Raw genomic sequence first — 23,715 nt, 5'->3', positions numbered from 1 at the left:
CTTTCTCATAATTTACATCTGATTTGTCTCCCCCCCCATATCGCTTGTCCACGTTTTCCTTCTTGCCTTTGTTATGGACATGCATCAACAGCCACGAACAGCATCGTTGTGTGTGACTTTTGTGGCACTCTGCAGACCAGTCGCACCACCCACCCTTTAGAAGGCTGCATGATGTCATAAATGTGACACCTGGCTGGAGTAATAACATCTGATGTAGCTTATACAGAAATATTTAAAAGAGGTGCTTTACAGTTTACGAGTTGACAATTTTGCTTCTGCGCCAGCATGTGATGATGCTAGTGTCGTTCTCAGAAACACTGCTGTTTCAGGATGTAATGTGAAATTTAAAAGATATCTAACATACATGTACAGCCATTTTATGTCATACTTAATATTTATGAAAGACATAATTTCTATTGATACTTCACTGTGGATCATACTTTTCACAAATACTGAAACATCCATATTTGTTATTAAGATAGTGTCACAAGAACATAATTCCTTTGTTTTATAGAATGATGTTAACAATGAAAATTTAGATGAAAATAAAAAGGCCCTCCAAATGTTGAAAATTTCTGCATTTCTTCACATCCACAATGTCCTAGAAATACTCTGTTTTACACCATATCTTGGAAATAAACTCGACTTTTATAAGCTTCTGCAATAAAAAGGAAACAATAATAATAATGATACTCTTCAATAAATCTTTGTGCAAAAATACTTTCATGAACAAGTTCACCAACTTACTTCGTAATTTTTTCTGTTGTTTCTTGTGTAGTTCTTTATTTTTTTGTAGGTCAAGCATTATATTTAAACTATTTTCTTCTAAAATACCTGTCACTCTTAGATCAAGCTGCAGTAGTGTCTGGTTATGTTTCAGACCATCTTCAAGATATTTCCCTCCTTTCTAGAAACACAAATATGGTTGTTCTTGATAATGTGATATAAACTATTACACGGAGTTAAGAAATATTAAAGTTAAATGGCCAACCTAATAAAGCATGAATGCAATTACGATAAAAACATGATAAGTACACTAAAATAATGAATGAAACAAATATATTGCAAGAAACATAAAAAAGCTTTACACTAGTACTTAGACGTAAGTACAATAGTAAGTGGCATCACTGACTGCGGAAATTCATGGGAAGTTTCAGTCTGGAATGATTTGGTTCATAAAACAATACAGATATGTTTGGAACTGAGTTTAGATTATTAATGTACAGTGTGCTGATAATACACGCCATCGTTTATCCTCCCTAAGCAGCTAAAATGTGGGCAATGGACAATTCTTTCACATCAAGATTTAAAATATCTATTTACGGATTTAATACCAACATACTGGAGGAACTACTGACTTAATTTGTGGAGGCTGATAGTGCCTAGGGGAACCTGACAAAAACTAATATTAGGTGGTTCCAAATTCTAAAGGCTCCATTACAAGTTCATTTAACTGAGAAGATTACAGGGATTCAGCTTATAAAATAACTATAAGATACTTGGGGACAAAAAAGGAAGATAAAAAGAATGTATTACTCATGATGTTTCATCTTAAGAGATGTCTCAGCTAAATCTGTTGTCACACTCTGCATAGAATCATTATTTGCTGTGCAATAAAATAATATGCTACAGAACTGCTGTCACAAATCATGGAGATTTAATAATACCTAAATGATGTGAGTGCATTTAGTTTGTCATCAGACATCTTGGAATGCCTAATGGAAACTATATTCAGAACTACACCTCATTACATACAGTCACAGATGATGTTTATTAAAACGAGAAATTATTATTAAGTAATTTTTTGCATTCATAAATATGACACAATACAGTAAAACACACACACACACACACATGATGCAATACAGTAACACACACACACATATGACGCAATACAGTGACACACACACACACACACACACACACACACACACCACCGTTACCACCTGTAGAAATTCATCGGCAATTGAGTGAAGTGCATGGGGAAATGTGTATAAGCATTCAGCACATCCGCAAATAGTGTAGGGAGTTTGCCAATGACCGTATGGACGTCCACGATGAACAACGAAGTGGGAGGCCTTCAATCTCCGACGAAGTTGTGAGGAAAGTTGAGCAAATCCTGCTCAAAGTTCGGCGAATCACCATCCAGCAACTGGCTGCTCAAATTCCTGAGGCTTCTGAAGCTTCAATTGACAGGATATTGAATGAAACGCTAGGCTACCATAAGGTGTGCGTGTGATGGATGCCGCACATGCTTTCAGAAGTCTGCAAACAGCAGCGCGTTGACTGTGCTCGGAAGCTCTGGAGTGAATGCAACAAGAATAAGGAAGACTTCCTTGATTCTACTGTTACAGGTTACAGGGGATGAATTGTGCTGCCATTACATTACTCTGGAAACAAGACAACAATCGCGCCATTGGAAACACACTGGATCGCCACCACCAAAGAAGTTTAAGCAGCAGCTGTCAGCAGGAAAAATCATGGTATCGGTGTTTTGTGATCAGTGTGCTGTACTGCTCATTGATTTTATGCCTAGAGGGACCACCATAAACTTGACAGGTTATTGCGAGGCCTTGAAAAAGCTCAGACAGGCAATCCAAAATCGTCGTAGGGGAAAACTCAGCAAAGGCGTAAGGCTGTACCCTGACAATGCCCATCCACATGTGTCGCAACAAACGAAGGAGTTAATCATAAAATTTGGCTGGGATGTCATTGATCATCCTCTTACAGCCCCGATTTGACACCCAGTGATTTCCATGTGTTTCCGAAATTGAAGGAGCACCTAGGCAGTCTACGATTGCAGATGGATGAGGAGTTGCAAGAAGAAGTTTCCAAGTTTCTCAACAGGTTGGCGGCAGACTTCTTTGAGGTGGGAGTGCAAAAGTGGATTACTCGACAGAAAAAAATGCATAGAAAAAAATGGGGACTATGTGGAAAAATAGCTTAAAGATCAACGTTTCCAATGGTGTAATCGTTTTTTCGAACAAAAAATTCCTTGTGTCTAAAAAACTGTGGGAACCTTATTTTTGAAGCAACCCTCATATTTTGCAGGCCTGGAGGAAACTAATTCCCGAGATGGGATCAAGGCACTGGAACATCGTTGGACCAAGTGTATTAATCTAATAGGAAACTACATAGAAAAATAAAAAAAAGGTTTCATTGATGTAAGAACTTTTCAAACCACTCTTGTATTTGGTGAAAAAAGTGGAGTTCAGACATGAATCTATGTCTACAAAAGAGAAACAAAGATGTAATCATCATAGTGCATTGTAGGACAAGGGCTGATACTTTGCTTGCCTGTTATTCGTCTACATAAATGATTTACCGATGATAATGGAGGACTCTTCAAAAATGGTCATCTCTGCTGATGATACATGTTTAATGCAAATTGATAAATGATTCAAGAAACATCCATACCAGACACAGCCAGAATAATAATGGTAAAGGTTTACAATTGGTCTGAGCCAACATCTTAACCCTGAATCTAACAAAAACTCACATTATACAGCTTTTAAGAAATAAAAATGTGTGAAATACACCGGAAGTAGAGATCAACAGTTATACACTTCTATCATAAATTCTTCTAGATGCCATTGTAAGGAAAATTTATTTACATAAAAATGTTTATTAAAGATGTGGCAATTCTTCCTTCTCTTCATGAGTAAGAATCTGAACTGTATCCTGCGACACTTACCACATTTATTGATTCATATGACTATGAGGTTCCTGTATTCATGTGTTTGTCAGTTACGTGACCTACCTCATCAAGTTGGTTGTTGGAGAGGTCAAGTATTCGGAGACTCTGATTCTTGACCAGCATCTCCCCAATACTCAAAGCCCCAACTGAAGTAATAGTACATCCAGCTAAGTTAAGTTCCGCCAACCGTCCTTCTTCCATCAATGCCAATGCTGCACAGAGGAATGCCACTCCCTCATCCTTTATCATTGAATTAAGACGCAGGTTAAGGCACTTCAGAGGACAGTTTCCACCATGAGAAATGCCATATGCCAGACCCTCTGCACCCTTTGACCCTAGGTTAAAGTGGAAAATTCACAATCACTGTCTTGTTCTTATTAATTAAAATGAATGTACATGATTGATGTAATGATAGCTAGTCCTTAATTAGTACGTGGGGACTCTGCTAACAACAATGTCTGTTGCAGAGAGGAAACTCTCTGATTAGCAACACTGGCTTGGTGTGAAATTTCTGAGAACTATCAGTCAGTGTGCTTTATGTTTCCATGAACAATTACGCATAACTGTTTTGTTACCACATGCTACCTTTATTACATTCCAGGGTAAAATCTACATTGGTGACCCACAATAAATGCATACAGCTCATTTGAATGCTTTTACATTCTCAGTTCACATACTGCTCATTGAGGACAGAGCCATCTTGCAACTGTCATGCACTGAAACTCCTATGACACGACAATGACTTCTGTACAGATGCATTTAGAGTTTTGCAGCAAAACACTCGGCAGCTGATGCTGTTCAAGCAGGACAACGGTCACTCTCAGTGCAGTGTCACCATTGCTGATAATGCTAACTATGACACAGAACAATGTATCCCTGCAGACAATCTATCAGAGGATTTTGTTTAAGACTTTACTTTGGATGCATATCTTTCCATACTGTGTGCTAGCTTCTTTGATATGTGAATTCTCGAATGTTCACTGATGTTGACAAGCCTACTGCAACATGTCCAACCTCGATCAATCTTTTCACACAACATCACATGATCCAACCTTTCGGACAATTTCCGGACATTGCTACTGAATTTTACATCCACACCATGTATGGATAATGTGAACTCATCCGTTATGCCTATTCGAACATTGTCCTGGAAATCTGCAGAACCATGCATCAACTATTCCACCACCCAGTTTGGTTCACAATTTAAGCTGCCTCCATTCTGCTCAAATCAATCTGTGACTTGGTTTACAATTGCTCAGTGTATTCTGTTCACCCATGGCTTCTCAGATGACAGTGTAAAATATACATCAAAATAATTAACAACCAATGCATAAAAGAAATTTTATTTCCTTACCAGTTTCAAGCACTTACTGCCCTTCATCAGAAGGGTGTACAGAAAAATTTACCACAAGAATATTAAAATTAAGAATGAAAAGTATGAAAATTTTTAAAATTTAAAGATAAAAAATGGTAGGTACTTATAACTATTGCATTATTTGCAAGTATCAACAATAAGGAGCATGCAGCATATTAAAACAAAAACTTAAGTGCACATAAGCAGCATAATAAGTAATATATACACTGAAGAGCCAAAGAAACTGGTACACCTGCCTAATATCGTGTAGGGCACCATGAGCATGCGGAAGTGCTGCAACATGACTTAGAATGGACTCAACTAATATCTGAAGTAGTGCTGGAAGGAACTGACATCATTAATCCTGCAGGGTTGTCCATAGATCCGTAAGAGTATGAGGGAGTGGAGATCTCTTCAGAGCAGCACATTGCAAGGCATCCCAGATATGCTGAATAATGTTCATATTTGGGGAGCCTGATAGCCAGCAGAAGTGTTTAAACTCAGAAAATCGCTCCTGGAGCCTCTCTGTGGTCATTCTGTATGTGTGGGGTGTCACACTGTCCCGCTGGAATTGCCCAAGTCTGTCAGAATGCACAATGGGCATGAATGGATTCACGTGATCAGACTGGATGCTTACGGATGTGCCAACTGTCAGTGTCGTACCTAGATGCATCAGGGGTCCTATATCACTCCAACTGCACATGCCCCACCCCACTGCAGAGCCTCCACCAGCTTGAACAGGGTCCATGGATTCTTGAGGTTATCTCCATCTCCATACACATCAATCCGCTCGATGCAATTTGGAACGAGACTCATCCGACCAGGCAACATGTTTCCAGTTATCAACAGTGCAATATCAGTGTTGATGGGCCCACGCAAGGCATAAAGCTTTGTGTTGTGCAGTCATCAAGGGTACATGAATGAGCCTTTGCCTCTGAACGCCCATGTAAATGATGTTTCGTTGAATGGTTTGCATGCTGACACTTGTAGATGGCCACCATTGAAATCTGAAGCAATTTGCAGAAGGGTTGCATTTATGTCACGTTGAATGTTTCTCTTCAGTCGTTGCTGGCCTCTTCTTGCAGGATCTTTTTCTGGCCACAGCGATGTTGGGGATTTGATGTTTTACTGGATTCCTGATATTCACAGTTCATTGCAGCAGCAGTAACCTATCTAACAACTGCGCCAGACACTTGTCATCTTATATAGCAGTGTCACATTCTGCCTGTTTACATATCTCTGTATTTGAATATGCAGTCCTATGCAAGTTTCTTTGATGCTTCAGTGTACAAAAGCCTAATGACAAACAAAAAAAGTTAATAGTTACAACAAGTGGCACTATACGTGGGAAATTTGGGAACTAATCTCTAAACAGCTGTAGTGAGGTCAGCAGCATACTAACAGGGAACCTGTCAGCAAAAACTAATTGCAACACTTATCATGCGGCTGGAAACTGTAACTGGAATAAGTGGCAAGACAATTTTCAACCACTTGCTAGTATGAAGTATTGGAAAGTGGCTACAGAGGAAATAACATGAGGGCACAATTGTGTTATAGTGAAACAGCCAGTACTGGAATATTTGCAGGTCACAAGTACAATTCGTGAAAGAATTGTAACTAGTGGTATTCGTACCAATTGTGTGATAAACATATTTCTAAACTGGTGTAGAGACATCAGTAGTGTGGTAGCAGGAAACAAAGCCACACAAACAGTGTGCGGTAAGCAATAACTGGAGTAATTGAGGAAACAATTCCTAGGCAGTAGCTAAAACAGAGTCAAAAGTAACTAGAGGAAAAATGTTACAGTGGAATAACTAGTGCAGAAATACATACAAAGTCCAAAATGCCCTTCGTGAAGTAAATGTACCTAACAATATTCATGTAAGCTATATGAAATAAGTACAATAGGTTTGGCTACCTGACTGTGAATGACTAAGAGTGCTCATTAACCATAAACACTACTTGCAAATATAAAGTAGAAGATCTGTAACTTTAAAAGTAGAATGTCTGTAGGTCATTGTTTACATACAGCTAACCATCTGTAGCAAAAATAAATCACCACCTGTAAGATGTCGATGGTTTAGTGTCTGCAACAGTAAATGGTTGACTACTGAACAATGTTCCCCTCAACTGAAAATGCTTAACGTCTTATACGAGGGTAAGTCAATTATTATCCGCAAAGTAGTTATAAAATTTTATTGTAAGCAAATAGGAAAATTACAAGAACATCATTTTTCAACATAGTCTCCTTGCATTTCAACGTGCTTGGTCCATCGTTGTACAAGCTTCCTGATGCCCTCATAAAGGAAGGTTCTCAGTTGAGCTGTGAGCCAGATATCCACCGCTTCTTTCACTGCTTCATCTGAGGCAAATCAATGGCCCTTTAATGCCTGTTTGAGTGGACCAAACAAGTGATAGTCAGAAGGGGCAACTTTGCGACTATATGGAGGATGACCCAGTACTTCAAATTTGAGTTTCTGGAGGATTTCAGCAGCATGAGCAGCAGTATGTGGGCGGGCATTGTTGTGCAACAACACAACACCTTTTGACAGCAATCATCAGTGTTTGCTTCAAATTGCAGGCTTTAGCCCAGCAGTAAGCATCTCACTGTACCGTACACTGTTTATTGTTGTGCTCCTTTTCTCGTAATGTTCCTGAACTGGACCTTGTGTGTCCCAAAAAAACATAAGCATCAGTTTTCCTGTGGACGGTTGGGTCTTAACCTTTTGTTGCACGGCGACTTTGGATGTTTCCATCCCATACTCTGCCGTTTACTCTCCGGCTCATAATGATGGCTCCATGTTTCGTCACCAGTAATTATCCTGTCTAAGAAGTTGTTCCCTTCATTACCATAGCGATCCAAATGTTTTTTGCAGATGTCCAAGTGCGTTTGTTTATGCAACTGTGTGAGTTGTTCTGGGACCCATCTTGCACAAACTTTATGAAACCCAAGTCTGTAGTGGATGATTTTGTAGGCAGAACAGTGACTAATTTGCAGACGATGTGCTACTTCGTCAATAGTTAATCGTCTGTCTAAGTGAATCACTTCAGGTGAATGCTTAATGGTTTCTTCATCTGTGGCAGTAAACGGTCGTCCGGCTCCTTCACCGTGCGTAACACTTGTGCGACCATTTCAGAATTTTTCAATCCATTCATAGACACTCCATTGTGGCAAAACACTGTTCCCGTACTGTACCGAAAGTCTTCAATGAATTTCGGCCCTTGATATGCCTTCTGACCACAAAAAACGGACCACTGAACATTGCTCTTTTTTGGTGCAAATAGACAGCGGAGCAGCCATGATTAACAGCACGGCAGCTATAACAAAACTAACCTAGCAGCTTGAAAATTGCAAAGATATAACAACAAATAAACAAAGCATGCATCATCAATGTAAAATAACAGTACCACCAGAATAAACAAAAATATAACTAAAGTGCGGATAATAATTGACTTACCCTCGTAACTGCTGATGCCTAACAACTTGTAACTATAAATGGTCAACTTACTATACTCCATTCAATGAAATAAGATGGCCTGTAAATACACCAAGATGCAGGAGTAAAGCACTTCCGTTGAGGAGTGAAAAATACAGGGAATGCTTGCTCTGTGTGGCTGCATCTGTTACTAGCATAAGTCATTAGTGTACACTACTATACAGCAGTGATTTTAGTATCTGATTGTAAAGTCCCTCATGTTTAAAAGACCAATTACTGATTATTAATGTAGGAACAGTGTTTGTAACTGCATTCGGCATTTATTGTTTCTGTGCCCACCCAACAGCCATTCTTTTTTTCATTGGTATTACATACGAGTAAACTTGTTCTGCCATCCTTCACAGATACAACAGGGCAGGTTGATGAGTCACTTGCGAATCCATCCAAGAAGTGATCAAAGAAGAGCTCATTAAATTCTGCAGAGAAACATTTGGTTCTTAATCTTTATAAAATGGAACTGTTGCATCCAGAGCAGTCAATGGTCACTTTTGTTTTGAAAACAGCTATGTCTACAGATGCTGATTATTCTTCAGTGTGTCGTATGATAAGTGAGTACAAGGACACACTCTCTCTGAAGTCTCCCAAGAAAGAAAAATCACAACAGAATCTTTCAGAAAGTGTTGATGATTCTGATAGGAATGCAATACGAAGGAAAGTATATTAAATTTTTTTCATAACATATTGCCAACTGTTGACAAAGTGATTGCTTCTGTGAATGCAGGCCCAGATTTGGGAAATTTTTGGAGAACTACATTTTATAAATAATTAAAAGAAATGAATTTTAAACATGTTTGATGTGGATGTAATAGCATGCTAAAGACAGGGATGACATTATTTTATGGAGGCGACATTATCTATGAACCATTAAATTGTTAAGAGTTAAAGGAAGACCCATTTACTATTTGGACAAGACATGGTTGAATGCAGGACATACCAGAGTATCTTCTGGATACCATAAAATCCTTTAAACAAGCAGTTCTGTCCAGATTATCCACCAAAAACGAGGGCCACTGCGTAAAAAAACACCTGATTACCACACATGTTGAAAACAAAGGGTGTTTGTGGGCTTCCGTAACAGTGGAGACTATCATGAGGAGACGTGCACTGATATGTTAGAGAAGTGATTTCAAGATAATCTCCCTCAGCTTCATGAAAACACAGTTATTGTTCTTGATAAAGCTCTGTACCATTCTCATCAAAAACGAAATGCATCTAATGTGAAGTCCAATAAGCAAGATATATCAGAATGGCTACAATCTAAAAATATTACTTTTGAAGATGACATGTTGAAATAAGAATTACTGTAGCATACAATGCATATGCAAGACATGAAACGGATAAGAGTGCAGGGAAAACTGGTCTTCCTCCATACCACTATGAATTACATGCCATCAAGTTAATCCGGGCCAGAATCAAAGGCTTTGTTGCAGCAAAAAACATAACATACAAAATGTCAGAAGTTCAAGAACTATTAGAACAAGTTGGGAGAATTGTGATTGCAGAAGAGTGGAACAAATGTGTCCTCCATTTGGTGAAAAATGTTGAAACTCAAATGTGGAAATTAGCCTGCATTATAGAGGAGAAAGAAGAGCGTTTTGTTATAAATCTCAATTAAAGTAGTTTAAGTTTGACAGAATGAACTTAGTTTTATCATTTCTTTAATACCATTGTAATTGGTATTGTTATTAAAGTAGCTTGTGTTGCTATGCTGCCTGTCAATTTTTTACACTTTTTTCATTACATTGTTGCCCAAGTTTGTAATATACGTTTCTCATGAGCAATGCACACTTCACTGTGATGTCAGCCTGGTGGCAAACTGCAAAGTGTGAACCAAAGTATTTTCTACAACCCTGCTTTCACCGGAACAGGTGGCTGTTGGTCATGTGAAGCTGTTTGTGTTTGTCCCAGCTCTTGGTGAATAGCGTATAGAATCTGTATAAAAAAGTTAAAAACTAACTGTATGTAACAAATGTACCAACAGTAAAAGGTTGACTAATTGTAGCTGTGAGTAGCTGTTTTAATGTGACTGTACATAGCTAACTAAAAGTAAATAAATGTAACAGCATATGGCCAAGCTATAGGGTGTCAAATACTACTAAAGGTTTACTGGTTGTAAATAGCAAATTAGCCTTGTGGAACGATGGTACCATACAATTAAAGCTGGCCTTACATGTCATGGTGGTCACTAAATAGAATCATGTGTATGTACTGCTCACAAAGACACCCTCTGTGCCTTTCTCTCAGAAGTCCTCTGTGGTGAGCTACTCACTCTGCCTGCAGACTTTGTGCTGCAAGTAGCACTGACGAAGATTTGAGAACTCCGCACCCTCTTCACACAAGCCCAACAACACATCACATGGCTCTGGACACCGCCTCCACAGCTGCATAGTTCTCTGAAAATCTTCATCTATAAGGCACTAACAGACTGCAGCTACTTCATGCTCTGGGATGATACTATCTGCCCTGTACTAAATGTGCCTTATACTGGCCCTCAGGCAGCCATCAGATGAGGTACTAACACTTTCAACATATTGCTTCATGGTAGGCTTACCATTGCAGTGGTTAACTGATAGAAACCAGCTTTGCCCTTTTGTGACTTCACCCATACTGACAATGTACAAACCACTCTGAGTGTTTACTTCACTCCCTTCTCAGCTCAATGACACATAACCTGACACAAATACCAACAACACATTCATATTCCAACTAGACTTGCAGCACTTACTGCCAGGCAACATTCAGGTTGAACTAGTTGATGATTTCCCTATGTTGAGGGGTGGCTTGAGATAAATCAGACTGGAAACTGATTTATCATCTGATTTTCTCCCATAGTTCCAAAATCCTGAGCACTGTGGAAACAGCTGCAATCACATCATGACTCTTGCGTGAGGGATTCCTCACCATCAAGACCCCTAGGACATCACAATGGCCTGCAACTGATCTCTGCAGGATTACATCAACACCCCAGCCATTTTACCATGCATACACTTTAGCAAGGCACCCAACCTCCATCTCACCTCAAGAAATAACATCTATATGCCATGGAGCACAATCGATGTCATTGTGCCCTTACCTTGTGTTCAATGAGAAATGTTCCAACTGCATGCTGCTTGGAAGCCAGCCACAGTGTGGTTCATCATACACACACACATGAAGGTGATTGCAATAGTGTTGCTTCTAGGCTATGTTCTCCTCCCAAGGCTCCACACTCCCAGGGGAGGGGGTGGGAGTCAGGGGGCTTGTGTGGTCTCGGCCAGTGACAACAGCAGCAACAGAGAGGTCAATCTCTGGCTAATGACATTGGACTGATGTGGAAAGCCTGAGGAATTATGATTGTGTCTTATTATGTCTTCCATTAACATACATGTATTCATTCTGTGTCGACTATGGAATAAAGTGCATGTTATATGTAATGGTGTCATTACTACATGTTACCTTCATCTCACCCTGGGGTAAAATCTACAGGTATATTACTTTGTCAGACAACTCCAGATATTCAGTCATCCTGAAGATGCAAACCATGCACCTCAAAGTTCTTTGTTAGTAATAAAAAGCATTAAAAATCGCTATATTTTCCAGTACTACTTTTATATTCTCAGTATTAAAAAACTCCCTGGCAATTGCAAAACATTGTCGCAACTGTGTAATAAAGCAAGTTCAGTCAAGGCACATCTGTATATTCTATACACACAGACCAATCAAGACAAGTGCACAAGGTACGCAACAATAATGAACAGTATGTTGTCTGCATCCATGATAGCTTTTCCTATCCAACAGGATTAGTATAACTGGTATTAAATTACATGGTAGAAAGATTGTTGCTGGTAGCCTTTAGTTACGTGCTTTATTACAGCTGTTCAGATCTGTTACAACAAAATTAGTTTTTAATCATGAAAATACCTCGATGGGCATATGATGCTGAATATTACAACACCAAAGCATTTATTTCAACTATTGCCACTTGTTACAGAAGCCACTGCCTCGATGTCCTGGTGACTGTACAGCATCATACAAATAGTGCCCAAAAGTAGTGTTACATAGGAGGTTGACGCAACACTGTCTTGGCATCCTGGATGCCAGATTGCTGCAATGACATCATAATATGGTTGATAGCCTGTGGTCCGGTGATGTCATTAGCTGTTAAACTCCCACAATATGTGCTTAAATGTGACATGTTGGATTCTCTTTTCATGGATACCTGTTTGACACCCTCCTGTGCCAATCTCTTTATGTACCACCAAGAGGAAACCTTCCTAGCCATCCATGACTCCAAATCCTTTGCCTGGTGCGGGTTCAATGATTATGTCCTCATAATCTAGATCCGGGGCCAACACGCTATTCTCATTCTTCAACAGGAACACCTTCTCTCCCATCTGCTTCACCAGGTCCTTCTCAACAAGTGTGTCACCTTTCTAGACATTGACCTCCACCTCACTGGTGGATCCATCACAAACTCTGTCCATATTGAGCACACTAATCATGAACAATACCAGTATTTTGATAGCTGCTATCCTTTCCACACCAAAAAGTCACTCCTTTGTAGTCTGGACAGCACATTTCCAGTAAAAAGCAATCCCTTGCCCAGTATGCTGCAGATCTTGTAAAGGCCTTCACCAACACACATTACTCCCCCCCCCCCCCCCCCCACCCACACCTAATCCTGTGACCACCACCAGGAACCAGCTCAAAAGGAGCATCCCTCTCATCATCCAATATTATCTGGACTGGAACAACTAAACTATATCCTTCACCAAAGGCTTCAACTACTTATCTTTTTGCTCAGAAATGAGGAACACACTGTAAAGCAGCAGAATGGGAGTGTCTCATCTGGAGTTCAGATAGAATGAAAACTTAATAAAAAGTTATTAAAATCTATACAGACTGGTTCAAGCCACTACTATTTTCCGTGTCCCTAACCTCTTAATAATGGTCTGCAGTAGCTGGATGGAGACTGCAGGATTAGAGGTGAATCAGAGAACAATAAAATCATCCTGTTAAGAGTTCTAATGCATGTGAATACTGCTAGTGGATTACTTCTATCAGGAACACTGATAAACATAATATTGTTCACTTTATTAGACAACTTTACGCTAAAACGAATTTGCACATTATACTGCTCTGGTTACTACATGACATAGATTCGATTAGATTCAGTTTTCTTTCTATAGACCCAAAAAATGAGATGATTCTTGATGGGTGAATATAATACTTACTGCCCTGATCATTTGTCAAGAGATTGTCGAAATAGGTGAACACAATGCAGTAAACTGGAACAGCTAATATTTGCAGAATTAACAGGCTGTCAGAATGAAACATTGTTATGCACAATTAATAAATTTATTATACAAAAAATACCTAATCTTGACAGTTGTGACCAAGTGCTGTCAAAACTGAATTCTAACAGACGTTTTTACGTAAGCTGGCTTAACACTCTGTGTTAAGATATTCATCTATAGAGTAGAAGGAGTTGCCTATCAAAAAGTCTTTGAAACCCTGTTTAAACCATGCTTTACCTGAAACCAAGTTTTTAATGGTTGCTGGCAATTTATTAAAAATGTGTGTTCCTGAATATTGGACCCCTTTTGACCAAGGTAAGTACTTTTATGTCTTTATGCAGATTGTTCTTATTCCTAGTATTGATACTATGTATTGAGCTATTGGTTGGAAATAAGGATATATTACTTGCAACAAATTTCATTAAGGAATAAATATACTGAGAAGCAGCGGTTAGAATACCAAGTTCCTTGAACAGGTTTCCACATGATGTTCTTGAATTTACAACAAAGATGATTCTTATCACACACTCCTGCACCTTAAAAACTTTTGCTTGGTTTGATGAGTGACCCAGAATATAATCCCGTATGACCTAATAGAATGAAAGCAAGCAAAGTATGTAAATTTTTTTTTACATTTATATCTCCTACATCTGACATTCCTCTCACTGAAAATACAGACTTGTCTAGGCGCTTAAGCAACTCTTTGGTATTTCCTTCTCAACTGAATTTATTATCGAGTTGTAATCCCAGAAATTTAACACTGTCAACCTCTTCGATTTGCATGTCTCCATATGTTATACACATACTGGGAGGAAATCTCTTGCAGGTTCTGAACTGCATATAGTGGGTCTTCTCAAAGTTTGAAGACAATGAAAATTTGATTGGCAGCTATTTCTAAATCTGGAACTTTGAGGAACATCACAAGTAATTAATTCCATATCAGATGAAGACTGATTGCTTACTGCACAGGTATTTTGCAATGACACCCTTTGTTTCCTGTTAGATAGATAAGACTCAAACCATTTCGCAGCACTGCCGATGACACCATAATATTCTAATTTACTTAAGAGAATGCTGTGGTTAACACAGTCAAAGGCTTTTGACAGGCCACAGAAAATGCCAGTAGCCTCTAATTTATTATCTAATGAATTAAGTACAGTCTCACTGTAAATGTAAATAGCTTTCTCTGTATCAGAATCCTTAAGAACTCCAAACTGTGACTTGGATAATATATTATTTGCAGTCAGATGCTTAAGGAGACACTTGAATACAACCTTTTCAAATATTTTTGAGAAAGCCAGCATAAGTGAAATTGGTCAATAGTTTGATGGTATCTCTTTATCCCCCTTCCTGTAAAGAGGCTTAACTTCAGCCTATTTTAACCAGTCTGGGAATGTTCTGCTGATAAGAGACTGATTACACAGATAACTTAAGATAGAACTCAGCTCGCATGAGCTCTCTTTGATTAACTTCGTTGATATGTTATCATACCCACTGTAATACTTAGATTTTAAGCATTTTATGATGGATGCTACTTCTTTGGGAGACATGAACATCATTTCCATTTTACTGACATTATTTTGAAAGACTGGTCTCAGATAATCTATTGCACTGTTCACCGAACCTAATAGCCCCAAGCTGTCAGCAAAAAAGAGGTTTGCAACACTACATGCATTTGTTACCAAAGTCTCATTTACTTTTAGAGCTTTCTGTTCCTCTTCCTTTTTGGCCCCACCTGTCTCTTTCTTCACTACAACCCATACAGTTTTTATTCTGTTGCTTGATGTAATTATCTTTCTCTCATACTAAAGCTGCTTCGATTTCTGGATTACTTGCTTCAATATTTTGCAGTATTCTTTGTAATGCATTACAATTCTAACATCAGAGCTGTTCCTAGATAGTAGACACAGTCTCCTTCTTGTCCCAAATGATATCTTTATTCCTTGTGTAATCTGCGGTTTACATTTTGACCTCCATGTGATTTGATTTACCTTTAGGGGAAAACAATTTTCAAAAGAGGAGGTAACTTCATTAATGAATGCTTTGTATTTTCCATTTGAGACAGAAGTATCGTAAACATCTATCCAGTTCATGTTTTGGGGCAATTTCCTTAATTTTTCATTTCTGACTTATTTATTACCCTCCTGTACTCCGATTTAATAGATTTTTATACTGAAAAGTTTCAAATTTAACACAAAATGCTGCATGTCATGATCAGATAGCCCATTTACTATTGGTTTTGTGACATGACTTTTTTCCCTAGATTTGTCTATAAAGATATTAACAATAGCAGTCTCAGAGAATTTACATATCCTAGTTGCAATGTTCACAGTAGGAACTAAATTGAATGATAGTGTTACTGACTGCAATAATTGTTCGCTGACAGAGCTTTTCAATAAATCCACATTAAAATCAACAGCAACAACTATTTCCTTACTTTTTACTGTGAGATGGTACAGCAGAGCTTCTAGATTTTTTATGAAAAGTTTTAAATTTTGCTGACGGTGATCTGTATATATCCACTACTATAAAAGACTTATTATGAAACACTACTTCTGTTTCACAAGCTTCTAAGTGCTGCTATGAGCAAAATTTGCTAATATCAATATTCTTGAAATCAAAACAGTTTCTGACAAATGTGGCAACTCCTCCTTTCTCCATATTTTCTCTACAGAAGTAAGAAGCTAACTTGACTCCTGTAACATTTAACATTTAACACATCATACTGTACAACGAACATGATACATGACAAGAAATTATGAGTACACACCAGCAAGTTGACAGACAGTCAAGTGGTCATGTATCGAGACTATACTGGTACATAAAACCAAAGACACAAAACCAATAGCTCACAGTAGTACACAGATGTTCATATCAATGCTTTTGAGTAAAATAAATATCCCACTTCAAAACATTCAAATGATTTTTTTAAAAACAGTTTGGCCCCATACACTTTATAAATTCATCTAATGTTTTTCTTTCCTTAATCTTTTTGTAATTATGTCTGCTGACATATCACTTGTTTGTACATACACCGTCTTCTCTGCTCCATTAGACTCCACTTTTCTTATATAATGGCTTCTAACATCAATACACTGCGACTTTTTGCTATCTGAAGGATCAACAAACAAATTGCTCTCTGATCATCATTAAATAAAGTTACATACTTGTCATAGCCTACAAGTTCATACAGTAAATTTCTCAAATAAATGTCCTCTTGACAAGCCTCAGAAAGAGCCATATGCTCAGGCTTTGTGCTAGAAAGAGCAACAGTCTTCTGCTTAACACTCTGTAATGATACAACAGAACTATGAAATAAAACCAGTATATGACTCCCTGTTTAAGGAACAAGTTGCCCAATCTCCATCTACAAAACCACATAATTCTAAATTTTCTTTTGTAAACTTTAGACAATAAGCCTTACTTTGTTTCCTTCAAATATCTCAAAATTCTCTCAGCACATTTACAAAGCGTGGTTGAATATGAACTATTAAACTGTCTTAAATAGCTCGCACCAAAAGAAATAAATGGTCTTGTGAATACAGACCAATACATTACGCTACCCATTAGGGCTTGATAGGGAACATCATCAACTTTATGTTCTTTTTCACTTATAAACTCAAATGTAGCTTCAATAGAAATTTTTACAGTTTCACAATCTGTCCTACTGAACCTTTCCAACAAATGATCAATATGCAGGCAAATGTTGTTAAGCATGATAGTTATGTTCCGCAAAATTTCCATGTGTACCAAATTTGCATATATCAAGAGTCATTTTATATGTCAAATATGGGGTTAGGTCTTTGTTTATTCATATATTAAGTTTAAAATAGTAGAGTTTCTTAGTATTTTTATTAAAAACAGCAATTATCATGTTTGTGAAATGCAATTTAACAGTGAAACACACAATAATAAACTAAAAGCATTTTCATTTAAGCCCATCTACGTCCTAAATAGCCTCTGGACAATCTACATCTGAAGAATCTGATGGTGCTAGAGTCAGATGAGTTTCTGTTATGCATTTCCTTACATGCAAATCCTTTGTTGCTGGAGTGTTCTTGACATTCATTTCTTGACATTCATTTGAATATGCCACATCATTTTGCAGTATAGCCTTTATCTGTCACAACTTTTTTACAGCTCTTTTTAAATTCCTCGTCTCCAACTGCACCTGCTGCAGCTGCTTCACTCGTAATTTTGTTTTGAAAGCCAAGCTTGAATAGCAGCTCCAGAGAGAGGCATGTGCTGCTGGTTGTGGTGCTCATTCCAGTGTCTTTGCATTTTTCTGTCACCTCAAGTGACAACTGGCCACTCTAGTCCACTTAAGTCTGTTCAAGATAGACATGTTGCTGGATTGATTCTGCATGGTCACAAGCAGTTCTCACAGTCGATTCACTGAAGTCTCAAAGTGTGATGAATGTCAACAATACGCTCACACTTCTTATAATGATCCACACCTTTGAACATTTTTCCTAATGAAGAAAACCTTCATACACACTTCTTTCCCTTGAGAAGTCCACTTTCTTTCCTTTCACCTGATATTTCAAATACAGATCCTGTCAAGTGCAACTTCAGAGCTCTGCTGATCTGAACTGACAAATCACGTCTCAACAAATACGACTGAAGGTGCATATTGAGATGTGTTAATTCATTACTGCTTCTACGTACTGTTAACAGATGGCAGCACTGCACTTAAATTAATATCAAATATATGTGAAAATGTGGATAACAAATGTGCATTTAACTGGGTCTATGTGAACTTCCCCTGACTGGAAGCTGACACTCCATTAATATTGTTATATCTGTTTTCCACCCCCAAACAATTTTTAGCTATTGCTAAATCCCTTACTTTGAATTCCAAACTTAACTTACATTTCAAGAATTCAGTCTCTCATGTATCATTTGAGAAAATATAAGAATCATCAACATACAAAGCTATCACAATAACTAAACATTTGTTCTGTTTTAAAAGCAAGTAAGATTTTAGTCTAGACCTTTTATAACTCAAACCATTTAAAACATCATTTACTCTCTGATTCCACACTATGGATAAATGTTTTAAACCATACATAGCTCTTCTGAAGTTAAAATTTTTCTCTTATCATTACAAAAGTTAAAACCTTGAGGTTGCTTTACAAAAATTTACTCCTTGAGAATAAATTAAAAAAAGGTCTTCACATCAAAATGTGCAACGTTTAAATCTAATTCAACATATAAAGTCATTAAAAGTCTTAAGTGTAGGATGCCTTACCACAGATGAGAAGGTTTCATCATAAGCAACTTCAGGTTTCTGAGCGAATCCTTTTGCCACTGATCTGGCATGATGCTGCACTTTACTTTCACTTCTGATATTTTTCTTAAACACCCATTTACACTGCACAGCACTAGCACTTCCTGGGACATCTACCACTTCTTCAAAAGCTTGGATCTCTTCATCTATAGCATGTCCCCATTTTTCCGCATCAGGTCTGCAAAGGGCCCCCTCCATGGTTGTTGGGTCCTCCATCAGATCTGAAGTTCCTGCAGAGAGATAAGTCTCACAATCATAATATCTCCTATTTGGTTTGAACTGCCATTGTGATCCTCTGATTTCTACACTTCATCTTCTTGTGAAACAAGTTTTTTGATCATCAGTTTCTTCCTCTGAGTTAAATGAGTCTTCTGAAGCATCATGCAAGCCTTCTCTCAATACAGGAACAGTCTCCTTTTCTTCTTCTTCTTTTTCCTCCACTGAACTCATGATTTCTTCAAGATTCTTTATTTTAACTTCTACATCACTGACATTTTCCATTGTAATTATATCTCCACTTATCACTACATAACTTGCTTGAAGATCATAGAACCTTTAACCTTTTGTAGTATTCCTATATCCCACTCAGATGATCTATTTTGCCTTTTTATCCCGTTTGGTTCTCTTAACTTTAGGAATATGTGTCATGACCTTTCTTTCACTTATTCTGAGATGACTAATATTTTGTTTCTTGCCAGTCCACAGTTCATATAGTATTTAATTCCCTAAACTTGAGTTTACTGACCTTTTGTACAAATATACTGCACTATTAACACCTTTAGAATCTTTAGTAAAGTTTACCATCAAATAATATAGATTTTGGCTTTTCTACAACAATTTTATTTAGTCAGTTGATGTATAATCCCATGATTTTTCAACACACTGCCAAAACTCAGACAACAGAATTCTTCAGCATTATTTATTCTTCTTATTTTGATTTTCCTATCTCACTGATTTTCAAGTTTTTTTTTAATTCTTGAAATTTTTTCCAAGTTTCATCCTTTTTCTTTAGAAAATACACAAATACAATTTGGCTAAATCATCTTCCAAAACAAGAAAATACTTTGCACCACCTAATGATATAACTTCCATTAGTCCACAGATCTGCATTTATAACTTAAAAAGGCTTAGCAGCTGTACTACCTTCATGTGGAAATGGCTGTCTCATTTGATTGCCTTGATTATATACTACACGATTCTGTTTGCTAATACCAGTACTGATGTTAATGTCTTCACACACCATGCCTTCAGCAGCACCACCTTTGAATTTTATAAAATTCTTTGCATTTAAATGTCATAATTGTCTATGAGAACTAGATGCAGTAACATTCCTTATAAAAAGCTTCTTCTGTCAATATTCAGCTTATAACACCATTAACAAGATCTGTTGTTGCATCTGATTCTTGGTTCCTGTTAAAAATATTACAGTGATCACTACTAAATTAAACTGACTTTCCTTGTTCAACTAATGTACTCACTGACAGTGAATTTTCTGTCAGTTCTAGACCACATTCATTTTCACTTGACGTCATATAAAGTATGAGGTGCATTCAAGTTCTAAGGCCTCCGATTTTTTTTCTCCAGACCGGAAAGAGATAGAAACATGCGCATTGTTTTAAAATGAGGCCGCGTTCATTGTCAATACGTCCCAGAGATGGCAGCACCGTACGGCAGATGGAATTTTACCGCCAGCGGCGAGAATGAGAACTGTTTTAAATACTTAAAATGACGACGTTTTCCTTACTTGAACAGCATGCAATCATTCGTTTTCTGAATTTGCGAGGTGTGAAACCAACTGAAATTCATCGACAGTTGAAGGAGACATGTGGTGATGGAGTTATGGATGTGTCAAAAGTGCGTTCGTGGGTGCAACAGTTTAATGAAGGCAGAACATCGTGTGACAACAAACCGAAACAACCTCGGGCTCGCACAAGCCGGTCTGACGACATGATCGAGAAAGTGGATAGAATTGTTTTGGGGGATCGCCGAATGACTGTTGAACAGATCGCCTCCAGAGTTGGCATTTCTGTGGGTTCTGTGCACACAATCCTGCATGACGACCTGAAAATGCGAAAAGTGTCATCCAGGTGGGTGCCACAAATGCTGACGGACGACCACATGGCTGCCCGTGTGGCATGTTGCCAAGCAATGTTGACGCGCAACAACAGCATGAACGGGACTTTCTTTTCGTTGGTTGTGACAATGGATGAGATGTGGATGCCATTTTTCAATCCAGAAACAAAGCGCCAGTCAGCTCAATGGAAGCACACAGATTCACCGCCACCAAAAAAATTTCGGGTAACCGCCAGTGCTGAAAAAATGATGGTGTCCATGTTCTGGGACAGCGAGGGCGTCATCCTTACCCATTGCATTCCAAAGGGCACTACGGTAACAGGTGCATCCTACGAAAATGTTTTGAAGAACAAATTCCTTCCTGCACTGCAACAAAAACGTCCGGGAAGGGCTGCGCGTGTGCTGTTTCACCAAGACAACACACCTGCACATCGAGCTAACGTTACGCAACAGTTTCTTTGTGATAACAACTTTGAAGTGATTCCTCATGTTCCCTACTCACCTGACCTGGCTCCTAGTGACTTTTGGCTTTTTCCAACAATGAAAGACACTCTCCGTGGCTGCACATTCACAGGCCGTGCTGCTATTGCCTCAGCGATTTTCCAGTGGTCAAAACAGACTCCTAAAGAAGCCTTCGCCACTGCCGTGGAATCATGGCATCAGCGTTGTGAAAAATGTGTACGTCTGCAGGGCGATTACGTCGAGAAGTAACGCCAGTTCCATAGATTTCGGGTGAGTAGTTCATTAGAAATAAAATCGGAGGCCTTAGAACTTGAATGCACCTTGTATTTCCAACTACTTTTGTTAAATCTACTTCTTCAGAGTATAACACAAGAAGTTCCATATGGTTTGCTACCACAGTTTTACGCATGCTATCATCATGCACAATATTCTTCATCCAAGTTTTATTTGCAGTGAGATGCACATTAGTACCCAAATCAACATACCAGTCATTTCTATTAATAGAACTACTTATTGCTACTTACCATAAAGAAGACATGCTAAGTTGCAGAGAGGCACTATTAAAAGACACTTATATAAAGCTTTTGCCCACAGCTTTCATCAGTAAAAGAGAGACCACATCCCATTCACACACAAAAGCATGCACACCTCATGCACATATGACTACCAATTCCAGCATTTCCTACCTGGAGTTTCCAGTGTTTGAAAAGAACCACTTAGAAGCACTACACTGGAGGCATTTGTGGTTCCATTTTGTTTGACATCATTAACCTCATGGTTTGGGCACCTTTACTTTTAAAATATCCTGGCTTTCTGCACTTACAGCAAATAACTCTTACCAGAGTTGTCAAACAACAATTTCAGTTTCTGCTATGAATCACTGCTGTTTTTGCTTCTTTTGTATGCACATACAAAGATGGATCAGTAGTAAGAATTATTTCCACCTTTGACTTGGCATCTACAGATACAACTACTTCTGAGATACATTTTGCCAGTCCTAGGAGAATAAGCATGTTCTTGATTACAAAAGCCCAGTCTCCATAGTTTTCACTCCCATTCAACTTTGGCACACAAACCAAATAATCTGTCACCATCTTTGTTGGGTAAAACAATTCTTCTATTGACAGCAGTATCATAGTTGGCTCCATAACATGTTAAAAAACAGAGTTCTAATGCATAAGCATATGCATGTGGATGCTGCTAGTGGATTACTTCTATTGAGAACACTGATAAACATTATACTGTACACTTTTATTGGACCACTTCATGATAAAGCAAACTTGCGTACTGTATTGCACTGAGTGATGTATGACATACGGTATGACAAACATGGTACAAGACAAGACACGACACAACACTGGTAAATAGACAGACAGTCAAGTGGGCACATAATGAGATTAAGCAAAGACACTGGTACATAAAAGCAAAGACACACAAAGAACATGGTTCACCCTAGTCCACAGATGTTCATTTGAATGATTATAACTAAATTTAACACACCCAAAAATAGTGAGCATTATATACAGTAGGTCTTCTCGATGTAGATGTTATCAACTAGCAATAATTTGATGCTTGCCATGGATCTCTATGGGACACCACTCCACTGTCAATCTAGTGAAATAGAATGTGGCCAACATAGAATCTGAGTAATATTTAGACAAGGAAGGATTCGATAAATATAGGAAGTCAACCAGTAGAATACACATGTGTGGAGTTCTCAGCATTGCCAGCCTTGGGAGGCCTGCTGTATGTCTGCCTCACCCACAGCAAAGTTATCAATAGACGCATATTGGACACTACCAAGAACAATGTACAGGGCTTTGGATTTCACCTCCCATATCAAGAACAAGCAAATGCACACATCCTCATTGTTGGAAATGAAATTCCAGTTTCGTCAGTCCATGATTTCTTTGTGCTGACAAAAAACTGGATCCATGCTAGCTGTCGTGGTGACCCTACCATACTGTTCTGCTATTGCCTAGATAATGTCAAGTTTTTATTTGTTTCCAGGCTTGTGTAAAAACAGCTGATATTTTAGATCAGGACTGTGTGTTTTAAATCCTCCT

The 23,715-nt window shown here is 38.2% G+C and overlaps 1 protein-coding gene across 1 annotated transcript in view; it reads right to left on the bottom strand.

Moving 5' to 3' along the window:
• Positions 1-552: 552 nt before the first annotated feature.
• Positions 553-23,715, bottom strand: part of LOC126100949 (dynein regulatory complex subunit 5) — a 107,536-nt gene continuing 84,373 nt past the window's right edge. Inside the window, exons 6-8 of the mRNA XM_049911610.1 lie at positions 3,761-4,032; positions 748-907; positions 553-658 (exon numbers count right to left, since the gene is read on the bottom strand). Coding sequence (XP_049767567.1) covers positions 618-658; positions 748-907; positions 3,761-4,032 — 473 coding nt within the window. The 3' untranslated portion in view covers positions 553-617. The remainder of the gene's footprint in view (positions 659-747; positions 908-3,760; positions 4,033-23,715) is intronic.

Source organism: Schistocerca cancellata, chromosome 9, assembly GCF_023864275.1.
Source record: "Schistocerca cancellata isolate TAMUIC-IGC-003103 chromosome 9, iqSchCanc2.1, whole genome shotgun sequence".
In the NCBI taxonomy this organism is placed as follows: Eukaryota; Metazoa; Arthropoda; class Insecta; order Orthoptera; family Acrididae; genus Schistocerca; species Schistocerca cancellata.
This window is presented reverse-complemented; position numbering and strand designations above follow the sequence as displayed.